This window comes from Wolffia australiana, chromosome 8 (assembly GCF_029677425.1).
Source record: "Wolffia australiana isolate 7733 chromosome 8, ASM2967742v1".
Taxonomy (NCBI): domain Eukaryota; kingdom Viridiplantae; phylum Streptophyta; class Magnoliopsida; order Alismatales; family Araceae; genus Wolffia; species Wolffia australiana.
Window position 1 is genome coordinate 7,590,933 of NC_135842.1, and position 25,013 is coordinate 7,615,945.

Sequence of the window (25,013 nt, forward strand, 5' to 3'; positions counted from 1 at the left end):
ATGACAACTACACATGATTCATTTTTCTTCATTCAATTCTCACAATCATTCCCATGATATCAGGAGAGCCTTGATGAAAATCAAATTATGGAAAGTGTCTTTGGCGTAGATGAAGTTTCTATTGATCACCTGAAGCCACCACCACCTGAGCAAACCTCTCGGGAACAGAGGAATGTGATTCAAGTGATTCAACTCCACAATTGTTAGCAAAACGATATATCTCACTGTCCCTTGAGGACTACGCGCTCTTGAAACATGTTAGTTCGTATGGGCAAAATAATTCTTTGCCCTCCAGTCAACAAAATTTATGCTTACATGCGTTTTATGCATTTTATGGGAACATACTCCAAACAGTAAAACATTTCATCAGTCGTATTCACAGTCATTTAAATGCTGGATATGTAACTGGAATCCTATGATTGACAATAAATCTAAGGGCATCCAAATTCTACAAAAAAATGAGGTAGAAATATATTCAGTTTAGAGATACAAGTTATAATGAAATAATTAAATTAAAATAATTTTTTCAGACATTCTAGTCGTCGTTTACCTCTAATTAGCTTTCAGAGTTGTTTTATTTTTACATCCAGCCAGCTGGTAATACTCTCTCAAAGCAGGATTGGTTTTCTTCTGATCCATCTTTTATGCGGCTGAAGGGAAACCCATAAGCCACAGCGATCATCTCACAGCCTTCTCGCAGTTGTCACAGCGATTTGGAGAAGATTTACACTGCCGCGAGTCCAAGCGCTCGCCAAAGTGCTCCAAGAGAGCTTGCCTGCGGCACTCCCTCTGATAGAGACTGAATTAGTTAAAAAGTTAATTTAGAAAAAAGCATAAGAAATGTACCTCGAGTTCACAATACTCCTGCATTTTCTTCGCTTGCACCATCGAGTTATTGAAGTTGACCGTTCGTGAAGATTTTCCACTCCTCAACATACAGACAATGCGGCTGAAATCTTTCTTCTGATACAAGATGATACATGTTGCAGGAAGGTTATCCCTACCTGCTCTCCCGGATTCCTGGTAGTAGCTCTCTATTGATTTAGAGAGCGTGTTATGGATGACGAATCTCTGTCATCATTCAAACCAAATTAATTTTTACATGAAAATAATGAGAAAACCATTTTCCTGAAGCTGGCACTTGAACCCAAATGCAAATTTAGTCTGGAGAGGGAGAGGGATAGTAATGATTTCTCAGACAGCCCATGAAAGATTAAGTTGAAAACGAGAGACTGAAATGAACGGATATGATAAAATATTCAAAGTTAAAATGGAACAGTGGGGAGATTAGAATAGAAATTATGATGATAAAACATAATATCTAACATATTTTTTCGGAAAATAAAGTCAATTGTGAACTTATATTAAAACATAAATTTTGGATGGAGAGTGATGGGATCCTTGACAGGATCCTCAACCTATCCAGGGGTAGTCTTGTCGTGTTAGCCCACAAGGGCATTTCAGTCATTTGACTATTCTGTATTTCCTTTAAATAAGGATGCCCTTCTCTTTAGGAGGGCAGCCAAGAAAAATGAAGTACGGTCTCTTGTCTCCCCTCTCCATGTCTTAGGTCCGTTGTCTCCCTCTATGATCCTCGTCCCTCGTGATCGTCTCTTCCTCACTGCATCTTCAGGCGGCTTGTCCCCAGACGATCCCTGCCTCATCAGTTCAACCTCCTCTCCGATAATTCCTATTTCTCCTCTCTACCCCCGAACTTCTACCTTGCCATGCCTTCTACGCACCTTCCGATACAAACCTACATCGAGGTTCATATCACAGAGAGAGAGAGAGATGGGGATGATTACTCCGACAGTCGATGAGAATATGTTGAGTAAGGGAAACTCAAACCACTATAGATGATCAAGTAAACACAAGACTTTAGATTAAAAAGAAGAGGAGAAGAGAAGGGGACGAGAAATTATGATGAGAAAATAGATTTACTAAAATAAAAATAAAAGGGAGAAGACAAAATAAAGAACTGGAAACTCACCACATCAGGTTTATCTATGCCCATTCCAAAGGCAATTGTGGCACAGACAACGCTGATCTCTCCAGAATGCCATCTCTTCTGTGCGGCTATCCTTTGGCGAGAAGCCAAGCCTGCATGGTAGCAAGCTGCCTTGATGTTGCATTGATCGTTAAGGTAGGAAGAGACATTGACCGACTCATTCTTAGAGAGGCAGTAAATAATTCCACACATCCCAGTGAAACGCGCATTCAGGAGTTTCCCCAGCTGTTTCAACGGGTCCTTGCTCTTTAGTAAGACTTGATACTTGAGATTGGGTCTGTCAAAGCTTGTTTCAAGAACCAGGGCATGTGGAATTCTCAACGCGGACAATATGTCCTTCAGCAGAAAGCATCCCACGTTAGATTATGCAGTGACTTCCGCTTGGTCAAAAGGCATTCAAAAGTTTCTTTAACTAAGTAAAATTCACCTAAACGAAATTTTGGCCTAAGTCAAAGGATATCCCTAGGCGTGGTGAGCAGGTCTTGTTTAGTTTGCCGTGGGTACGTGAAGTCCAACAAAAATGGCTAGCAAAGTATGATTTTAGTCTGGTTAGGGTCAGCGATCAGATCAGATTGGATTGATCACAGTTTTGAGCAATCCAACGCCCCAGATCATTATCCGACTGATTCCATCTGATTGATCAGAACCGCTTGGATAATGATTTGTTCCATCAATCAGATCTGATCAAGAAGGCGGATCATTGTCCAACTGGTCCAATTGACTCCTGCCATATGGCAGGCCTGATTAATCTCTCTCATACAAACCTACATCCACTTAACATTTGTTGCATGAAGTGACAGGCGTGAGAGAGCGAGAGAGAGAGAAAGTGTGCAAGAGAACTCGTGTTTCTTTCTCAATGATATTATCTTTTATTTGTGTCGATCATGCTCAAACTTATGATCAATCAAGCTGACCATGATCGATCCACCTGACAATCTTGATTCATAGGACCTTTGATCAACCTAAAATTCTGATCGGACATAAAGGCTAGATCGAATGGTCAATCTGATAACTCTGATAAAAAGATGAATGATCGTGGACCACAAGGTCAGGAAAGTTTGATTTCTCTAAAAGTGCATCACCATTTAATGGGGATTATTTGGAGCCTAGTGAAAAAGCTTTAACGGGCCTGGTAAAAAAGGCCTTATCATGCATATAAAGGATGTGAACCTTACCTTTCGAACTGGTGGTGTGGCAGTTGCAGTCAACGCCATGATGGGGATTCCAGGGAAGTGAAGTTTTAAGCATCCCAGTTCTCGGTAATCAGGGCGGAAATCATGTCCCCACTGGCTAAATAAAAGAAAGTGGGACAGAATTTAATAAATTCGAAGAAATCAATGAATCACAATTCGATAATTATGTAGCGTACAGGCTAGTGATTAGAGTACCACCTCACGCAGTGGGCTTCATCGATCACAAATCTAGCTAGCCGACCCTGCCATGGTTCAATTTTCTGACCCTTGTGAAACGATTTAGCAAGGAAACAGAAAGTAAATATCAGACTCCACCAGAAAAACAAGTACCTTCTGGTGCAGGCTCTTCAAGATTTCCATGAACGATGGGCTCCCAGAGATCCTTTCAGGAGTAACATATAAGAGTTTGCAGGATGGGCTATCTTTCCTGGAGTTAATTGCAAATTTTAGAATGGAGGAAATTCTATCTCCTCCCAAAGTTAAAAGAGTAAGAACCAGTGTGGGTCAAAAATCAAGTTCATCTAACTGGTGTGACAAGTACAGTTTATCGATTAAGCAAAGAGCTTTTCTTTCCAAAGGTAGATCGATGGAATACTTAGAATATGATACTGAAATCGCGCATGAGTGATTAAGAAGTCTTCCAAAATGCAAATAAGCCTTGGGGAGATATAGCTCGGGGTCTCTACCTCAGTTCTCTAAGTACAGCAGACGCCTGGGAAGTTGTTTGTTGTGAGCTTAGAAACGTGGCTGGAATCCCGAACCTGTAGTTCAACGTGACCACCTGATCTTGGATAAGAGAAAGCAGGGGACAAACTACGATAGACACCCCTGGGTGAAGAGTCGCTGGAAGCTGATCGAGGCAAAGAAGAAAATAAAAGTGAGCGAAGAAAAAATAAGAATACGAAGCATAAAATATCACCATTTCATCAGTTTTCAACGAACAAATAAAAAACTTCAGCACTTCATGTCAACAACAAAATACACAGATTTGGGAAACACGGATAACATCTCTTGAAAATTAATGCCGCATGAATACACGTGGGTAAACTTGAGTTTGAGATCTCAGTAGGAAATTTGAACCTATGGTGTTCAGATAATGTTAAAATGTACCATAAAAGAATTATTAGTACTGAACACTAACTTTCTTCAAAAAAAAATTAGTACTGAACACGATCAGTGTATAATTGGGTTTTTTTTTAAGATAAATAAGACAGAAAATCGCTTTAATTAAAGCGCAATTCCAATGAGCTCTTTATTTTGAATAGAGTAGCCTGCCAGAAGAATCATATTTGTCATTGCAGCGAGATGACCTGGTAACATAAACTTTTGCCGCCACCCGTTGGTAGAAGAACAAAGCAATCGGTGTTCTCCATCGCTGCCAAACAGGCTTCACGCTGAAGGGGCCGAAACCTCTTGTTCCCAAATATGACAACATTGGCCATTTCGATATCATCTAATCCCTGAAGAGCGTCATAACTTAAACTTTTCTGGACCTCATTGGACTTGCTAGAAGCCGTGGCTATGCTGCTGGCAGAGGATTTCATAGGCAGGTTTCTTTTCCTTCTCCGATCCACCTAAATAAGAAGACAGGAAATTACCATAACCTGGAAATTTTGATCAGAAATCCATCAATCCTGATGAACTTAATTTAAAATTTGATTCATGAGACGGATCCCATGCTTCTAGACGAATGGAAAAAGCAAAACGACGTCGCATTTTCAAAAAAAATTGACGAAACACAGTTCTTACGTTTTCAATGAAATGCATCGGGAATATTAAAAGATACTACAAACGACAGAAAGCAGGCAGACTGGCGATGCTCATTAAAAAAAATGGGCGAAATACGGTTCATGTGGTTCATTGAAAAGCATCGGGAACAGGAAAAGAGACTGCAAATTACAGAAAAAAAGACAGGTTGGCGATGCACAATCAAAGAATGGGCAAAATACAGCTCTTACATCTTCATGAATTCCGTCAATAACAGAAAGAAAGGACTACAATTTCAGGCAAAAAAACAATTTTTAAGAAATTTCTGATAAACTTATGCTTACGGAATCATCTACGCGGCTGGACCCGGCCTTCTTGTCACTCAAGATTCGCAAGTCCAAGTCATCCTCTGCCGGATAATCCATCGACGTCGATGGTCCTCTCCTGATCCCAAAAGATGCATCATCAAAGGTGGAATGCGTCGTTTCTCCATCCCGTTCAAGAATGTCGCTGAAATCTGCGCAAGCCTCGGACTCGATGACCTGCAGATCGTCCCAATCCTCCGCGTCTGCAACGGAGTCAGCCAGAGCCGCGAGAAAATCATCGCCGCAGAGCTCAACGGTAATGAAATCCCTTCCATCCTCCCCTACAAAGCCACCATAATGACATTGAAACTTCCGTAAAATACAAGATTAGTGGCGGAATTAACGCGAAATTCGGGGATGATAGACGGAGAAGGCCAGTCGGACCGTATAGCCGAACGAGATTGTCTAAGCATTTCCGCGCATTGTCCTCATCGAAGCCGAAATCGGACGCTAAACTAAGCAGCCGCGCCTTCTCTACCTCCAATTCGTTCGTCATTTCTGCTGGAATTCGTTCCAGCTCCGATAAAACAACGAACAAATGAAAGAACTTTGTATTTGAACCCGAACTGGGATTTTGGTCCCTAAATTTTGGACCCCGTAAACTTTCAATGATCTTTATCTCTCTCTCTATCTCTCTCGCTCTGTGACTCTCTCTATCTCTCTATCTCCATTTCACTCTGTACCTCTCCATATCTCCAACTCTCTCTCTATCTCCATTTCACTCTGTACCTCTCTATATCTCCAGGTATAGTTCCGGATCGTCCCGGACGTGGACAAAGTACGGGACAGGACGAAATTCGTCCCGTTGTAAGTTCAGGGACAAAGGACGGGACGGTCTTTCGTCCAACAGTAAAAAAACCGTCCCGTCCAAAAATCTCGGGACGGTTTTTCGTCCTGTCCAGGCTAAAAACCGTCCCGTCCTTCGTCCTGGACGAAAAGATCTAATATAATGATTTTTAATATTTTGAAACATGAGTCAACCCGCTCCAGAAACCTAGGTTTACTGGTTTAGTTTTGGTCCTGTTGGAATTTGGAAGGAAGAAGAAGACCACCCCCCTCTGGCGCAGGGCGATCCTCCAACCCCTCCCCAGAGCCACCAGCTCGGTGGCGGGTAGCCTTCGTGCTCCCGACGCCCTCTGCGCCCGTTCGCATCGTTGGAGTTCACTTCCCCGACGTTGAGGTATGTTCGCATCCGTTCTGCTCTCTATATTTTTCATTCGCTTCTGTTCCGCTTCTGTTCCGCTTCTGCATTTTGTTTGGGAATTATGCTTGTAATAAAAATAATACTACACTGCAGGGGTAAAGTAATGACATCTTTTCATTTCGCTATAATTTTATTACATTTTTTAGAATTTAATCCAAATAAAAATGATATTCTGCATATTTTAGTTTACCCTAATTATATGTTAAAATATTAATTTCACTGCAGGGGATTTTAAAAAATAAAAATAATTTAATAAGATGAGAGTGCATGTATAAAGATTAATTATATTCTTTATTAATTAGGGCTCAAATATTGCCCTTTCCAAGTTTGATTGTAAACCCATACATTATTTTGCCAATTTAATTCAATTATTTAAGATGAGACTGGCATGCATAAAGATTAAATATATTCTTTATTAATTAGGGCTTAAATATTGCCCTTTCCAAGTTTGATTGTAAATCCATACATTATTTTGACAATTTAATCCAACTATCCTATTTTTTCCACATCCAGCATTCGTCCGTCTATCGTGTCCGTCTTCCGGACGCACGATTTTTTCGTCCGGTGGGATGAAAATTGTCCCGTCCAGTCGTCCCTTGGACAAATTTTCGTCCACAAATTCGTCCATACCCCTTGGACGGGATGATTTCTGTCGTCAACGGATGAAAATTCATCCCCTCCATGTCCCTGCATTATATCTCCAACTCTCTCTCTATCTCTATCTCTCTATCTCCACTCTGTCTCTCTCTATATCTCCAACTTTCTCTCCCCCTATCTCTATCTCTCTATCTCTCTAACTCCATCTCTCTATCCCATTTTACTCTGTACCTCTATATATCTCCAACTCTCTATCTCTCTATCTCCATTTCACTTTGTCTCTCTCTATATCTCCAACTCTCTCTCTATCTCTACTGTCTTACTCTATTCTCTATCTCCATTTCACTGTGTATCTCTCTATATCTCCAACTCTCTCTATCTCTATCTCTCTATCTCCATTTCACTTCTTATGTCTCCATATCTCCATCTCTCTCTATCTCCTTATCTCTGTATCTCTCTCTCTTTCCCTCTATATCCATATGTCTCTCCATCTTTTTATCTATATTTCTTTCTCTCTATACCTCTCTGTCTCTTTCTCCCTATAAATCTCTCTATTTCTCCCTACCCTGTATAGTTCTCTCTTTCTCTCTCTCCATATATATCTCTCTCATTCTCTCTATATCCATCTATATCTCCATCTTTCTCTCCATCTCTTTCTCTCTCTCTATCTCTCTTTCTCTCTATATCCATCTGTATCTCTATCTTTCTCTCCATCTCTTTCTCTCTCTCTATCTCTCTTTCTCTCTATATCCATCTGTATCTCTATCTTTCTCTCCATCTCTCTCTCTCTCTCTCTCTCTCTCTCTCTCTCTCTTTCTCTCTATACCTCTTTCTCTTTCTCTCTATATCTCTCTCTATATATATATTTCGTTGTCTATATATGTGCCTTTCTCTAAATATCTCTCTTTTTCTCTATATCCATCTGTATCTCCATCTCTTAATCTCTATTTCCCTCTATCTCTCTTTAACTCTATTTATCACTCACTTTCTCTCTATATATATATCCATCTATGTCACTCTTTCTATCTCTTTCGACCTCTTTTCTTAACTCTCAATATCTCTCTATCTCTATCGCTCTATATCTCTCTATCTCTCTATCGCTCTATATATATATATATCTATCTCTCTATGTGTCTCTCTCCATATCCCTCTCTATCTCTTTTTATCTCTCGCTCTATCTTTCTCCCTCTATCTCTCTCTATCTTTCTCTCTCAATCTCTCTCTCTCTCTATATATATCTCCCTCTCTATATCTCTTTATCTCTCTACTTCTCTATGTATCTCTCTATATATCCCTCTCTATCAATATCTCTCAATCTTTTGCTCTATCTCTCTATATCATTCTCTATTTATCTCTCTAAATTATTCTCTCTCTATCTCTCTATCAATCTCTCTCAATCCCTCTTTACCTATCTATCAATCTCCTCTCTATCAATCTCTGGAAATCTCTCTTTCTCCCTATATTTCTATCTCTCAATCTCTCTCCATCAATCTCTCTCAATCTTTCTCTTTCTCTATCTTTCTATCTCTCTCTCAATCTCTCTCTCTATCTTTCTATCTCTCTCTCTATCTCTCTCTATTTCTCTCTATCTTTATATCTCTCTCTATTTCTCTCCATCTTTCTATCTCTCTCTATCTCTCTATCTCTCTATCTTTCTATCTCTCTCTCTCTCTGTCTCTCTATATCTTGATAACATGCATTTCTAGTGCCTTATATTATTATATTTATGTCTCTTTGTGCATTAGATTACTCATATTTGCATGTTATCACGCTTAAAATGATAAAATATTTTTAGAACAAATTTGTGAATTTTTCGTATTTTTTAGGATTTTTCTAACAATATATTCTAAAAGAATATAACTTTTGAGACAGAATATGATTTTTATGGAATCTTTTGATATTAAATTTGGAAAGATATGATTTTTCTGAGTCAAAATATATATTTATACTTATTTTTTGGGCTTTTATTTGATTTAATATGAAAATTTAAGTATTTTTTGTTTTTTTAATGGCATAGGGTGACGCAGCGCGCCGATGCGCCGCCATGTCAGCGTCGAGAAAGATATTTTTTCTTTATTTTTTGTCCTTTTGTTATGTACACGGAATGCGAAAAGCCATGGATTACAAAAAGTCACGGAATATGAAAAGTCACGGAATACGAAAAGTCACGGAATACGAAAAGCCACAGAATACGAAAAGTCACGGAATACAAAAAGCCACAAAATACCAAGTGCTTTGACTTCTTAACAGGCACAAAACCGATGACATTGTTGTCGAGAGAGAAGAAATTAAAGATTAGGATTACTTCAACTTCCAACGGTCATAACTTTTGATCTTCCCCTCCTCCGTCTATCCATACCTCTGATCTTGAACTTGCTTCCTACTTTTGTGGACCGATTGAAAGATAGTGAGTTTTGGGATCCATCAAGAGTGTTCTTGGTGTCTTGGGTGTGTGGGAAGAGACAAAAGAGAAGAGGTTGAGTTTACCGGCACTCGCAAATCGCTGTGATCCTGGCGGAATGTAAGGATCTAAGGTAAGTGTCTTTGCCTTACGTTGTTTCTCTCCCAACATCATCGTTATCATAGTTATAGTTTTTTTTATCAACGTTTCATTTATCACTTCACTTACTTACGTCCCCACTCTCTCATCTCTCCATCATTGCCATCGTACCATTCCATATCCAACCACTATCCTCGTTCATACCATCGTTCATTATCGTGTCCGTCACAACCACTTACTCTTTTATTTAAGTTAAATTAACAAATAAATTAAGTACTTCTTAATCGATATCACTCGCTCATATCCTTGAATTGCCTTTTTGTCGATCGCTCATTGATCATCACTAGTTTAAGAAAGTAATTCCTTAATCATCGTTCCCTGTGGAGACCATCCGTACTCATCACTAACTAAGTATTTTCAAGAATGGTCAAATATATTTTATTGACTAATCTCAATCACCAACGACAAATTTTAACCCTAAAATTGAGATAATCATATCTTTCTATCTCTCTCTTTGTCTCTCTCTGTCTCTCTATCTCTCTCTGTCTCTCTCTATCTCCCTCTATCTTTATTTCTCTATTTTCATTTCTCCTCCGTCTCTTTTTTTCAACTCTCTCTCTATATATCTCTCTCTTTATCAACTGTGTCTCAAAATCTCTATCTCTCTTTCAATCTCTATTTCTCTAACTATCTATTTTCTCAACTCTTTATATATCTCTATCTCTCTTTCTCAACTCTCTATCTCTCTCTAACTCTCTCACTTTTTCTCAAGTCTCTCTCTATATCTGTATCTATATGTTTCCCTTGCCTTTCTTGATGGCGCATGCCATGGAAGATCATCGACGACGTCGTCCGCACCGCCCGCCAATGTCATCGAAGATCGGGTGAAATTGCTTGAATTATCGTGTTTTGTTTCTTTGTTCTTTCTCATGTTTTATGTTTTCTCGTCTCATCATGTGTTTTCATCTCATTCGCGACACGTCCCGTACTTCCTTCATCATCGTCACGGGGAGGGATCCTTAGTCATTTTTGGATCCCCTCCATTATGCCCTTCTTCCTTGTTTCTCTTCTTTCTTTTATTCTTAATTTCCCCTTTTACCTTGCAATGGGGAGGTCCAATATAAGGGCCCCCTTAATGGACCCCTTTCTTTCCCTTTTGTTGACCCAAATTAGGGGCCCATTTTGACCTCCCCCTTTATAAGGGAAGAGGGGGCACCCTAATTAGACAAACCAGAAAAAGGGAAGTTGAATCGTTGTCCTTGTTCTGGTCTCCCCCCTTGTTCTAGAGAAGAAAACAAAGGAGGGGGAGTAGAGGGAGAAGAAAGCTGTGAAGGAACTGGACCACGAAGAAGGCCACTGGGGTCGTCTTCCCACTCCAATCCACTAATGGCCCCTGGGGAGAACTCAGTTTGTCAGAATCGGTCCAGAATCTCCACGATCGACTTACGGCGGTTAACTTTCATCGACAACCGGTGAAATCACGTTCAGCGTCTGCGAACGCCGGAACTGATCCGAACGACGGTGAGATCGGGGATTTCGGCGCCAAATGTTTGTCCCCAAAACGTTTGGGCACCAATTTGCGATCTCGATGTTTCTTGGAAGAGGAAAGGACACCTTGGGCGTCCGCTAGGTCCCTAATGATCACCGACGAGGAGAAGATGTACTCGGTCGACACCGTGTCCCCCAAGCTTGCTCTATCGACGGGAACCACCCCCCTGCCCTCTTGCTTGCGAATCTGGCAGTCAAGGACCCGGAATTGGAGGCGAGAGGCTGGCAACCGTGTCTCTGAAGTTGCGGGGCTTGACCAATCGAACCAGGCCCCTTGAGCCTGCCAAGTCGAGGAAGGAAGACCGGCCATCGACGGGTTTCTGACGAGGGTGGGCTCATTCTCGGGCTATCCAGCTCTCACTAGGAGATCCTGAAGGACCTCACCATCAAAACCAAGTTTGGAAGGCCCGACTCTGAGCCCCCCTTCGGGCATTGGTCGGGTAACCTGGGGCGCCTGAGCCGCGCTTGATGTTGACACCTCACTGAGCCTCCGAGCCGGTGAGACGCGGTGCCTGCTATTGCTCGGCACAATTCCTGGCCTCACCGCGCCCACCACCTTGGGTGCGCCTGCCAAACCAGAATGTGCGCTGTTCTTGCCACCCATCCCTCCTTTGTCCTTTATCGGAGCTCCAGCATCCCTTGCTCGTCGAGCCGCCGTCTGCTCTCTGGCGTCTCTCTGCTCTACCCGCTCCGAATCATTGTCGATGTTGACAAAGTTCTACACCGCGAGCCACGCTGCCGAGGTACGCTATCCACTCCTAACGCTCGTTTATTTACCTTTTGCAGTATACTTTCGTCTCGACTCCACCACGCTTGGGCTAGGTAGGTGAGAGAGGCAAATTGAGAGAAATTACGATATTTGAGTGTCTTACTGGTACGGACGAGACCGTCCATTACGTGCGAGCCCTATAGATTGACTCCGTTCAGCCGTAGACGCCTTCGTCGCTCCGACGAGGTTCGAGAGGCCACCGTCGCCGTCACCGGAAATCCCGTCCTAGCTTGGAGGTAGGCGCCTCCCTTGAGTTGGAGCCTGCACGTACGACACATAGGATATTCATTTTTGCATTATGGTTACATCGACTCGTCAGGGTTTATCCATCGGACGACGACACCATCGATGTTCGATACCATCATCACTTATCGGTGCCGAGCCATCATACTCGGGTCCAACCGGACGACGTCCCCGATGAAGTCCGACATCAATTCTCCAACAATCACGATCTAACAAAAAGGATCATGATAATGAGAAAACTTGCAGTTTTGTGTTTGTCAACTATTATTGCCTGACCCATCTAGGCAATGGTGATTAATAGGGCTCTGGAAAACTGAAGTTTAAAAACTAATTATTTAAGCGACGTTGATGAAGTAATCAGTCTGGAATTCAGAATCACGAGTTTAATAATACGGATCTATTTTATTTATGCGTTGCCTATTTTACTTTGACTTTCACTTTTAACTTTAATCATACTGAGCAGTTCAATTTTTTCTATGAGCAAAATGAAAGATAAAATATGAAAACAGCCACTTGAGATTTAATAATTATGTTTCGAAGTGTCTCTTTCTTTCTCAGAATTTGTGGCAACAAACCTTAAATCTGATAACGCAGATATATGCTTAAACTGGATAAATATATATATATATATAGAAGAGGAGATAGATGTAGTTATACAACTCGTTAGACAGAGAAATACTTAAATATATTTATAGATAGAATAGGCGATAGATGTAGATACATTCACAGACGGATAGATTCATGGATAGACAGAGAGATAGAAATATGAATAGATGTAGAGATAGAAGAGAAGATAGATACAGATAGACAAGTTAGATAGAGTGATTCTTAAATACACGCAGACGGATAGATTCTAAAATAGACAGAGAAAGACAACTAGTTAGAGAGAGATATTTAAACACAAAGACAGACAGATAGATAGATTGATGGATAGAAATATGAATAGATGTATAGATAAATGAGGAAATGGATCTAGATAGCCCACTAGTTAGATAGAGGGATACTTAAATTCATACACAGAGAGATAGATTCATGGATAGACGGAGAGATATAAATATAAATAGTTTTATAGATTGAAGGGGAGATAACTATAGAAAGACAACTAGTTATGGGGATACACAGAGGGACAGAAAGATAAATATATGGATAGATACAAGAGGAGATAACTATAGGTAGACTAGTTAGATAGAGCATTACTAGAATACATAAACGGACGAGTAGATTCATGGATAGATTGATGGATACGGAAAGAAATAGAAAGATAAATGGATAGATGAGGACATGGATCCAGATAGACAACTAGTTAGATAGCATGATATTTAAATTCAAACACAGATTGATGGATGGTCAGTAAGACAGAGAGATAAATGCATGTATGCAGATAGATATAGACATGATAGAGGGATAGAGGTTGAGAGAGAGACTGAAAGAGATTGAGAGAGATAGAGAGATTGATAGAGGGATAGAGATTGAAAGAGAGACTGAAAGAGATTGAGAGATTGATAGAGGGATAGAGAGAGAGACATAAAGAGATTGAGAGAGATAGAGAGATTGATAGAGGGATAAAGAGAGATTGGGAGAGAGACAGAAAGAGACTGAGAGAGATAGAGAGATTGAGAGAGATAGAGAGATTGATAGAGGGATAGAGAGAAATTGGGAGAGAGACAGAAAGAGATTGAGAGAGATAGAGAGATTGATAGAGGGATAGAGAGAGACCGCAAGGGAGACGGAAAGAGATTGAGAGAGATAGAGAGATTGATAGAGGGATAGAGAGAGACCGCAAGGGAGACAGAAAGAGATTGAGAGAGATAGAGAGATTGATAGAGGGATAGAGAGAGACTGCGAGGGAGACAGAAAGAGATTGAGAGAGATCACGAGATAGAGAACGATAGAGAGAGATAGAGAGACAGAGAGCGATAGAGAGATATAGACATGATAGAAATAGAAATAGAAAGACATACACAGACAGATATATTCATGGATACACTGAAAAATAGAAAGATAAAGATCTATGGATAGAAGACGAGATAGAACTACAAAGACAACTAGTCAGGGCAATACTTGAATACATATACATACAGATAGATTGATGGACACACAGAGAGATAGAAAGATAATATATATGCATAGATAGAAGAGTAGACGGGTCTAGATAGACAACTAGTTAGATAGAACGATAGTAAAATTCAGACAGTAAGACAGAGAGATAAATGCATGTATACAGATAGATATAAACAGAGCAATCTTCCTCAGAAAATCACGAGATTTGATTTATTTGAACCGTAGCATCCACAATGGACGAGAGAGAGGAAGAAAGAGAAGAAGAGAGAGAGATGACAGTGTGGGGGGGGGGATATCATCATCATCGTCATCATCATCATCGGCCAACGAGGACGATGCACTTGAGTTTCATCCAGCAGAGGCTACGGCGGGCGGCGGACTTAAGCCTGCCTTCAACGGCGTAGGCATTGTACGCAGCAACTCGCCCAAGCACCCCGCCGCCCCGCCGCCGGCTCTCGCCGCGGCCCACGGCGGTGCTTCCACCATGGAACCCACACCCCCGGACCCACCTGCCATCTCATCCCCCCTGGGGCCTACACCTCTCTTTCTAAATCCGCCCCTCAAAATCGCCCATAAAACAACCCAAATAGATATATATATATAGAGAGAGAATGAAGGGCCTGCAGATTCACCGTTGACTCGGTCTTCTTCTCTCTGATATCCATGATGATAGTGATAATGACCAAATCATTTTTTTTTTTGAAAGAAAATAAGGAAGACCATCCGGAGCCATGGTCAACCTGATGCTAGTAAGAAATGAAGTTTTATGGGATATTAAATATAAAAGTGTAGTTTCCAAATATTAACTTAGGAGTTTTCATTTCTAAGAAAAATTGGACCTGGGCAAAATTTTTGACCCCCTCTTCCACTGAATATGGTTCCTGGCCGTGTCTAATAGCCTCTGGACAGAATCCCGTCCTTCGCCATGACGAGCTTACTCATCCTCTCCGCGGCGGCGATGAGGGTGGCGGCGCTCTTGCAGAAGGCAAACCTGACGTACCTTCTCTGGTGTTGCCCGCCATCAGCAGGCCCGTGGAAGAATCCACACCCAGGCACGGCGGCGATCCCGGCCTTTTTGATCAGAGCCTCCACAAAATCCACCTGTAGTCGTGATTAAACCGACTAAACCAGTGAGAGAGAGAGAGAGTGTGAGATAACCAACGCAATTGTTGAGACGAAAGCCTCACGTCTGACGACGCCCACCAAGTGGGAAGCTCAGCAAACACAAAGAAGGAGCCGAGAGGCTTGAAGTTGACTTCGAAGCCGAACTCTACGAGTGCTTTGATGAGTTGGTCTCTCCTGGCCTCGTAGTCCTGCCAAGAAGAGGGGACGGTCAATGGAGAGAGAGTTGACCTGGTCAAGGTTTTGAGGTGCTGACTTTTATCAGAGAGTCAAAGTATTGAGGTTGACTGCTCAGGGCGGTCAACGCGGCTTCCTGGAAGGGAGCAGGGGCTGAATCAGTCAGTTTGACGTGTATGTTCCTGATGGCCGACGCAATGAGGGAAGGTGCGATGGCCCAGCCAATTCTCCATCCTTAAATTGTAAGAATAATTCTGAAATGAGCAAGAAAGTTGAAGTTTCTCAAGAAAAGGATGAACAACAAAGTTTACCGGTGACAGAAAATGTTTTGGACAAGGATGATGTGATGATTGTTCGTTCTTGCATCCCCGGAAAAGACGCAATTGAAGAATGTTTATTGTCTTCGAATAATATAAACTCATATACCTAAGAGTAGAAAAAAGAGCATTAAACGTGTGTAGAAATATCTTCTGTTCTTCAGTTCTTCAAATTATAGTTAGAAAAGGTATAAGTTGATACTTATATTATGTTACAATGAGAACTTTAGAAATGATATTTGAGTAATTTCTATCATATTCTTTCCTTTCTTCTTATTCGGTTCAGGTTTAAAACAGACAAGTTAAATCAATCCAAAATTCAAATTAAAGGAGGTCTATGGCCAAAGGTAAAGATGTCAGAGTCATAACTATATAGAATGTAACAGTGTGGCACTGAGGAAAACGGTGCCACTAAGTAATTTTGCCCACAAAAACGCTGACGTAAAACTCCTCTATTTAATATCATACTTTCCAAAAGTTAACCATAAAATCTTCCATAAAAACCAAATTAATAAGAAATAATTATTTTCAAGTATAATTTTACTCATATCATTGCTTAATGAGTTTTCAATCATGTTGAATTTTTATGGGGGCCAGGAATGCATACTTCATCTGTTATTGCAAGGCAATCCATGCTGCAGCAAACTTTCGCGATTGCTCTGAGTTCATCTGTTGAGAAGACTTTGCCGGTTGGATTGTGTGGACTGTGTCAGCATCTATTAGTATGATGATACAAACTCGAGATCAAAACACGAACGAGTGGGAATCTTAAATATACCAGAGAAATGGCATTCGATATTAAATAATACTTTGCAAGCTTATCCACGAATGGGACACATTGTTTTCATCACTGCTTAAGTGAAGATGCCGTCGAACATGACCGATAAATAATATGAGAAAATGATGGAATTAGCAAGTCTAAGCGGAAAATAAGAGGAAGGGTAAAATCCGAGCTCTTGAATTTTTTTGAGGAGTAAATAATTAGCAAGGATCTTAACAAATAGAAATAATCTTCCGCTCAAAACTTAGCAAACCGACCACAATGCCAGCATGACCAACATAATATTCATTCTTCCAAACCAAATGCTCGCGTAACAAATAATTATTTTTTCTTAAAAAAAAACAAATAATTATTTGAAATTAAAAAATAGGAGGTTAGATTTTCTTCAAAAAAAAAAGGAGGTTAGATGGAAGCGAATAACATAGTTATATCTGGGGGGAAAGGTAAATTTTTTGTTCCGATAAAGAAATCACCCTGCAAATGATCGTTGTAGTTGCCAGTCGTTAACAAGTGTAGCATGTCTTCGGTAAAAAAATTGATGTCAAAAATATTTTAAAAATTACCTCAGTGCAATTTATTGAGCACAAATGATGAGATGAATATATTTTATGGGACATTATCTATCACACACGATCCCACGTTACGTTACACTCCGAAAAGAGAGGGATCACGAAAATCAATAGCGACCTGTTCAAAACAATTGCCTTTGTTCTTGGTGTTATACATTGCATGAGTTTGTCCTCGTCCAAATCCCAGCGAGGCGGATCCAGTGGCACGTAAACCTATAATTTTCCCATAAAAGATCATAATGTAAGTCAAAATAATCGAAGCACCCGGCAGCAAATTATCAAACAGAATGCATATCCACAAATTTTTTTACGATTATTTACACACAAAATGACACCAAACGTTTATTCGTCCTATTTCAGCGTAAAAAAGATTTTCTTACAGGGATCCCTCCAGCCATGGCAATACATGTTTCGTATGTCTCATAGCACGGATCAAACAACACAACTTCGTCTCCGGGGCTGATTGCTGTTTGGCAGACGAAAATTAATGAAAAAAGTATATTTACGACAGGAAAATATATTTATTCTTCAACAAACCAAAAAGAAAAAAAACAAAAGAATTACGTACTCGCAAAAACTGCAGCGGCAAAAGCCTCAGTCTGCCCGCAACAAATAGCTACATCAGTAAGAGGGTCAAAATCAAGGCCATGGTTCTCCTTCATCATCTTCGACAGCTTGTCACAAATCCCCAGCACATGCCTGAGAAGAATAAAAAAATTTCAAAAACCGCGACAGAGATAAAAAAGAAAACATACGACCAAAGAAATAAACAAATTCAATAACAGAGCCCCATCGTTTTTCTTCAAGGGCAGTCAAATTTGATGAAAAATTGAGCACAATTTATCAAGGAGCACAAATTGAGCACAATTTATCAACGAAGACGGAGCAAAAAAACAATATCAAGCAATTTGAAAAGACCTGTACTGGTTGAAATCGTCGTTGATGGCGGAAACGGCGGCATTCTTGATCTCGACGGGGGCGGGAAAGTCAGGGAAGCCCTCCGCAAGATTGATGGCCCCGCACCTCTGCGCCAAGTGAGAGAGCTCCTGAATCGGAGAAGGCTTCAGAGAGAGCGCGACTCTCGATAACATCCTCTCCATGGCTTGGCTTGCACTCTTCCCTCCCTTCCTCCAATAGACGTTATCATCTCCAATTGACCCTGTGCTTTATTAAATATTAATATTAAACGTCCTTCCTGACGGACGACGGATGGAAATGCCGTTACGTCCCGTTCCGTCCGTCCAATACGTCGTCCGTCTTTGCTCCGTCTATAGTGCACGTCTACACTGTCATCCGGGACGGGACGATGATCGTCTTGTCCCGCGTATAGTTCCAGATCGTCCCGGACCGGGACGATGGACGGGACGAGACAAATTTCGTCCTGTCCGACTTCCAGAGTAAGTTCAGGGACGAAGGAGGGGATAGTTTTTCGTCCAACGATAAAAAAACCGTCCCGTCCAATCATACCGGGACGGTTTTTTGTCCCGTCCAGTCCTCCCAGGACAAATTTTCGTCCCGAAATTTGTCCCGGACGAAAAAACCATTTTATATTTTTAATATATTAATATATATATTTTTAAGTTTTTAAGGGAAATATGGAGGAGAGAATGCAAATGGAGATATCTACAATTAATTCTGAGCGGCTTCAGTTTGCATGCGCGAAAACATACAGGGACCTTGATGCAAATTGTCATAGCGAGGCCACGTGGCGAGATCTCAACCGTCGGATGTGAATCCGGTTGTTTTTCGTCCACATCTGTCCGTCCATCGTTCGAGATCTGCGGACGGACGGTTTTTCCGTCCCACGGGACGAAAAAATCGTCCCGTCCGCGTCCCTGAACTATAGTCCCACGTCCCAGCTTTTAGAGGATCCTCAGAAGTCAGAACCATCCCTCCCAGACTCGTCATGTTCCAAATATTTTTGTCCACGTACCATCCCGTTCCGTCCAGTCCCAGATGAAAAAACAGATTATCTTATGAACCGTTTGACTTTCCCTCTTGGCTTTCACTCAGCTTTCCCTCTCAGACTTTAGGCTCCCACTCAGTTTTCCCTCTTGGCTCGCTCCTGCTTAGATCCGATGATACAAAAATATAAATACTTTTTAAGAAAATATAAAAGACAGGCTTAACCACACTGGCCATGCCACTTCAGCCAGTGGACATTAATAGGGTCAACAAACCTATAAATAAAGGCCTGAAGCAGCCCACAAAAACAAGTCATATCTTCAAAGAAGTCCTCGAGGCCCGTCAGCACACGGGAAAGGCTGTGAAGCAAGGGAGGCCTGCGTCCAGGGGGATCGAGAAATCCTGGTTCGCTCATTTTTCATTTCTTCAATTGTATGCATACCACCTCTGGTGGAACTTTATTACATTCACTTGGTTCTTGATCCAAATTCCCATATTTGATTCTCGCTGGTACAAGGAGAGCCTATTTGAACTGTTTTGTTCTTGGACCTTATCACAAACCAACCATCATCTTGAAGAAGTCAACTGTGACGGGCAAGCAAATAGAATGTACATGACCCAAAAGTTGGGCAACGTTCAGTTAAAAAATTTGCGCCGTACCGCACAACCACAGTGCAAGTGCGCACAAGCAAAGATTAATACTAGATCCAGGGGAACAAAGGAAGCAAGGGACAATGGCAAAGGAATTTCACCCGTAAATATATTTAAAAAACACGGGATCATGACTAAGGAATCAGGATGTTAGCACCATCACCATACACAGTTCCAATTTCCTGTAACGGCCTGGCCTGGCCCGGCCTAGTAAGACAGGGGAAGGAAATCGAAGGGCGCTATCTCCGGGAGGAAGGGCCGGGGCCGCTGTGGGAGAAGAAGAAGGAGAAGTCGGGGTGGTCGACTTGCAGGCGGCGCAGCCAGGTCTCGGCGGCCTGTAAGAGGGCGCTGGCTTGCAGCTTCTCCTGGGCCCCGTTGGGCATCCATATCGAGCCCTTCAACTTGTACGACGCCAACCCAAAGCTCGTCAGCGCAAGCGTCTTCCCCCCCTTTCCTTGCCCCACCTCCACATCTGCCCAAACAACACCCACATCCTTTGATAAATATTTCCTCTGATTATAAGATTGTGTGTGTTTGTGAGTGAGAGAGAGAGGTAGAGAGTGCGACAGAGATGGAGAGAGAGAGAGAGAGAGAGAGAGAGAGAGAGAGAGAGAGAGAGAGAGAGAGAAAACAAGATAGAAGGATAGATGCATAGATAGACAGAGAGAGAAAGAGATAAATATATGTTAAGAGAAAGATAGTCAGAATGAGAGAGAGAGAGAGAGATGGATAGAGATAGATAGAGATAGATAATTGTATAGAGAAAGAGAGTCAGAATGAGAGAGAGATAAAGATGGATAAATATATAGAGATAGATAAACGTATAGAGAAAGAAAGTCAGAAAGAGAGAGAGAAATATAAAGATATAAATAGAGAGGAAGTATGAAAGAGAGAGAAACATATAGATAAAAACAGATATAGAGGAATAGAGTGAGAGAGAGAGATAGGGAGAAAAGAGAAAGAGAGAGTAGATACACAGAAATATATAGATAGAAATAGAGAGGGGTGTGAGAGAGGAAGAGAAAGTGAGAGAGAGAGAGAGAAAGAGGGAGTGGATACAAAGAAATATATAGATAGAAATAGAGAGAGGGTGTGAGAGAGGAAGAGAAAGTGAGAGAGAGAGAGAAAGAGGGAGTGGATACAGAGAAATATATAGATAGAAATAGAGAGAGGGTGTCAGAGAGGAGGAGATAGTGAGAGATAGAGAGATGGAGTGAGAGAGAGAGAGAGATGGAGAGATATATAAAGGGAGAGTGAAAGAAATAGAGATATATAGATGCAGAGAGAGAGTCAGAGATAAGCAGATAGATCGATGGAGAGAGAGTCAGAGATAAGGAGAGAGATCGATGGAGAGAGAAACAGAGATAGGGGAGGAGAGAGAGTGAAATGGAGAGATAGAGAGAGGGAGAGTGAAAGAAATAGAGTTATATAGATACAGAGAGAGGGTCAAGGATAAGGAGAGAGATCCATGGAGAGAGTAAGAGATGATGACAGAGAAAGAGATATGAACCTTTGGAGGGCGTGGAGAGGGTGTGGAAGGTCAGGAAGCAGGCGTCCAAGTCCCGCAGAGTGGGGCCAGTGGGTATCCTGTATATAGGATACCTGCGCCAAAGACCATTAGAATCTGAGCTTCTTTCTCGCTAGTGCGTTCAAGAGAGAGAAACACGTTGATTCCTTTACCACGCAACGGACAACCAACTTGATGGCAGAAGATCGCTGCTCCTGAAACTCTTCAGCTCCGGAAACCTGCTGGCAAGTACCGAGATCTGGACCCCGACAACAAATATCTATCTCAATTTTGGATAAATCCAAGTGTACTTATAAAAAATGCGACTTGCGAGAGTAACCTTGTCGGCAAGTGGCTCCCTGCCATATGGAGGATCCCTCTCCAGGTACTCGAATACGAGTGCACCCGGTGAGTTGCGTGCCTCGCTGCTGTCACCCGACGATCCTTCTTGAGCGGCAAGCGGCTTATCAGCCGTGGAAACGCTGCTAAGTCTCTCGGTTATCTGCTGTGCAGCTGCTTCCAAGCTGCCACTCGCTCCAATGCTTGCCTCTCTGAATGAATCTACTACAATCTCGCCGCTCGGATGCCTGCTTGTATGCCCACCAACAAAAGCATGTTTGATGATGTTCCACAATAAAATTTATGTAATAATAATTTATTATAATATGGTCTTCGTAAAGATATTCCAGTAAATGATGTTATTTAGCCAATGTCACCATTGAATTATGTTTGAGTGCTTCGACTGTGAGGAGACCATTTATGATATCAGGTTTCGTTTGACGGATGTAGTTTGATAAATAAAGTGGTAGAGCAAAATATAACAAACCACTAGTTTAAACGACTCAGTTTTTTTTAATTAATATGATAGTAATTAAGTTGCGCGTGAAAGGGATACCAAAAACATAAAACCATAAAAAAGAAAAACTTAAAACCCACAAGGTTTGATTTCCTATGAGTTTTTTTTTTCTTGTGCAATTAGTACAGTAAATAAGAGAATATAAAAATATACTGAAACACTTAACCCAGAGAGAAAAAAAATAGTACATTTCCACCCTTCGATCTTCCTATCCCATTAGTTTTTCTTCATCAACAAGTCCTTTATTATTAGCACTGGCAAGAAGCAGATTTTCTAGGAGCCACTTTCGTAGTAATAAATAATAAAAATTGAATGTTCTCCTCTTGCTTTCCTCAGAGCAGGGACTTCAATTTTCCAACAAATGAGAATCTTAATCATTTTTATTAAGCCTGGAAATAAATCTTGATTTGAGTTTTGGCTATTCGAGAGAGATATTCCAGACTTGAGATATTTTTGAAAATACTTCAATACTACAGATGCAAGATAACCGTAAAGTGACACAACAAAGAAATAAGGCAACGACCCAAATAAGTATCATTCGAGGGTAAACTATGCAGGGAAAATAAGAAAAGATCTCAAGTTCTGCTCAAGATTTTGTAAATACCGCCCAAGAATGAATTTCTCGACGATTCGCGCATCCAATTGGGAAATGCAAGACAAACTGTAACTGAGAATATCTCTGATTTCAATAAAATTAACATATGATCCCACAAACCTCGATCCCGAACGAATACGAGGCGGCTCGGCATACAGCTGAATCCCCGAGAGATACGGAACATAGTATTGAACAACACTATCAGTTCCGTTCAAAGTAACGGGTACACCAGCCCCATAAGCACTCCACTCCTTGAACGACTCCCAAAGATCCCCGAGAAAGAAATATGGCTGGGAATCACTCGTCTCCCCATTCCTCCTACTCCTCGCATTCACCTGCTGCATTCACATCAGAAAAAAATTTAACCGACGATCACAAATCACAAAATTTCGACCCAAAATAAAAATTTATTCTGACCTTTGCGGGATAAAGGGCAGGAACAACGGGGGTGGTAGACTGCAAGAATCGATCCAAGTTACCGGGCGGGGGAGGCGGCGTCGGAGGAGGAGAAGGCGATGCAGACATGGACGGCTTGGAAGAAGAATCGTCAGACTCGACTCTGCTCTCCACTTCGCGAGACTCCAATTCTTGAGCCTTCTGCCTCGTCTTCCCCGACTTTTGAACCTTCTCTTGCTGTTGCAAGAGCTCGAGCTGCCTTCTCAGATGTGGAGGGCTATAAAACCGGCCAACTCCAAGATTGCGGGCGGAAGACGACGAGACGGAGCCCGCCATCTCCGAAAAAAATCAAAGAAGAAATCAACGACGTTCTTCGAGCAGAATCAACCGCTTGAACGGCCTTCAAGATCGACGAATTTCTGATAAGGCGGATGAGATTAGGGTTTTGGCTACTGCCTTTCCCCGCCCTTTCGGATCTGAACGGAGAAGAACAAGGCGCTCTGTTTCTTTCCCACCTCCCGTCTTCTCTCCTCTTCTTCTTTTTTTTTTTTTTTTTTCTTTCTTCCTTTTTCATTTTCTATTTCCCTCGCCTTATAGATTAACCTCTCAATATGCTTTCAGCCCTATAGCGCTTTTTATTTACTCGCATAACCAATTTCGCTTTCGAACCTCTATTTTTTTATTTGTGAATATAACGCTCAAACCGCTTCTGCTTAACCACTTAGTTTTAATTTTTAAACCTTTAGGTCTTTTTATTTGCGATATAAACTTTTTGGTCAACTCGAACGGCCAACCCGAGTACGCGGAAACTCTGGGAGGCAACCACTCGCGAGGCGACACGTGGACAGCCAGTACAAACTGTAATTATAAAACCGGTATTTGCGCCAAAAGAAAATCTAAAAATCTGCAGCATATTTTTTGTTTTTTAATGATATTTACATTAATGACAAACAGTTTTTCCTCATTGTTAGAGAGGGAATTTCTTAATGCGGTCCTTGATTTTCATCCAATTGGTGGGCGCTGAAATATAATACACGTAGAAACTCACTCATTCTTTTTTATTAAATGGGTGACATTTATTATGTGTATAAGCTCATGTCAAAAACTCCGTGAGAGACGTGTGACTGTGACCAATAACTACCCGTGATTTTGGAAATCAATATTAAAATGTTTTTCCATGAATCGTCAGCCATCTATATTTTTTAATATTTTTATAAAGCACATTGTTTATTGGTAGATTTCCGTCCACATCAAGAAACTCATGTTTTTTGGATGTTTGGAATATCCAAAATTACACCTTAAAAGTATCCCAGCAAACAAAAAATATACCTAAAATTGTTTTAACGCATTTCTTTTTAACATATTGTATCTTTTACCCAAATAATGATAAAATTTTAGTAGTGCACATTGATTTTGGAAATGAATATTAAAAATATTTGTTTATGCAATGTGTGTCGTCCAATCTTTAATTCAAATTTAACATATTGTGTGTTGGTAGGTATCCGTCCATATCGAAAGACTCGTTGAAATTTAATAAAATATCCATGAAACCTAAAAATAGTCCCAACCCATAAAATAGACCTGAAACTGTTTTAATGCACTGTTGTTTACCATGAAGCATATTTTACAAGAATAATGAGAGGAAATTGGTGGTGTACATTGCGAACATGGCAAAATTACTAGCAAGGTCATGGATTTCGTCAATTTACCTAAACATAGGCGTCATGAAACTAATGATTCCATAACGTCTTTTTTTCAATGTAAACCATCTATTAATCATTACCCTTATGGAGACAACCCCTGCTCATCCTATCTAGCTTGTAGTTGGAGAGATCAAGTCATTATAATTTTTTATTGAAGTCAATTATGAAATTAAAAATTATTTGTCACATAAAATTGTATTTATCAGATAGGGAGAATAAGAAGTAGCTAATCTTGCCCC

General features: G+C 41.0%; 3 protein-coding genes and 1 long non-coding RNA gene across 6 annotated transcripts; 1 reads left to right on the plus strand and 3 right to left on the minus strand.

Moving 5' to 3' along the window:
- Positions 1 to 479: 479 nt before the first annotated feature.
- RECQI1 (RECQ helicase l1) lies at positions 480 to 5,907 on the minus strand. Of its 2 annotated transcripts, none has more exons than XM_078579587.1 (10): positions 5,658 to 5,907; positions 5,253 to 5,554; positions 4,512 to 4,775; positions 3,888 to 4,051; positions 3,532 to 3,628; positions 3,400 to 3,443; positions 3,184 to 3,298; positions 1,991 to 2,344; positions 847 to 1,071; positions 480 to 789 (listed from the first exon to the last, which is right to left on the minus strand). In XM_078579587.1, exons 1-10 carry the CDS (start codon positions 5,767 to 5,769, stop codon positions 679 to 681), a joined length of 1,788 nt encoding a protein of 595 aa, XP_078435713.1. In that variant the 5' UTR covers positions 5,770 to 5,907; the 3' UTR covers positions 480 to 678. The 2 variants fall into 2 exon arrangements, with proteins under 2 accessions (XP_078435713.1, XP_078435714.1); XM_078579588.1 differs by having other exon boundaries at positions 3,400 to 3,461; positions 5,658 to 5,899.
- A 4,792-nt stretch (positions 5,908 to 10,699) lies between these two features.
- On the plus strand, positions 10,700 to 12,552 carry LOC144707011 (uncharacterized). Its single transcript, XR_013582381.1, has 2 exons — positions 10,700 to 12,127; positions 12,211 to 12,552. It is a non-coding gene; the product is annotated as an uncharacterized LOC144707011 (long non-coding RNA).
- Positions 12,553 to 14,949: 2,397 nt separating this feature from the next.
- On the minus strand, positions 14,950 to 18,306 carry LOC144706451 (uncharacterized). The gene is made up of 9 exons (XM_078579409.1): positions 18,080 to 18,306; positions 17,730 to 17,860; positions 17,542 to 17,627; positions 17,280 to 17,374; positions 16,419 to 16,515; positions 15,806 to 15,920; positions 15,574 to 15,728; positions 15,383 to 15,508; positions 14,950 to 15,296 (listed from the first exon to the last, which is right to left on the minus strand). The coding sequence occupies exons 1-9, from the start codon at positions 18,259 to 18,261 to the stop codon at positions 15,087 to 15,089; spliced, it is 1,197 nt and encodes a 398-aa protein (XP_078435535.1). The 5' UTR covers positions 18,262 to 18,306; the 3' UTR covers positions 14,950 to 15,086.
- A 1,634-nt stretch (positions 18,307 to 19,940) lies between these two features.
- Positions 19,941 to 23,644, minus strand: LOC144706452 (uncharacterized). 2 transcript variants are annotated; one of them, XM_078579411.1, is made up of 6 exons: positions 23,093 to 23,644; positions 22,796 to 23,010; positions 21,565 to 21,811; positions 21,398 to 21,483; positions 21,228 to 21,319; positions 19,941 to 20,189 (listed from the first exon to the last, which is right to left on the minus strand). In XM_078579411.1, the coding sequence occupies exons 1-6, from the start codon at positions 23,405 to 23,407 to the stop codon at positions 19,957 to 19,959; spliced, it is 1,188 nt and encodes a 395-aa protein (XP_078435537.1). In that variant the 5' UTR covers positions 23,408 to 23,644; the 3' UTR covers positions 19,941 to 19,956. The 2 variants fall into 2 exon arrangements, with proteins under 2 accessions (XP_078435537.1, XP_078435536.1); XM_078579410.1 differs by having other exon boundaries at positions 22,796 to 23,013; positions 23,093 to 23,643.
- Positions 23,645 to 25,013: the final 1,369 nt, after the last annotated feature.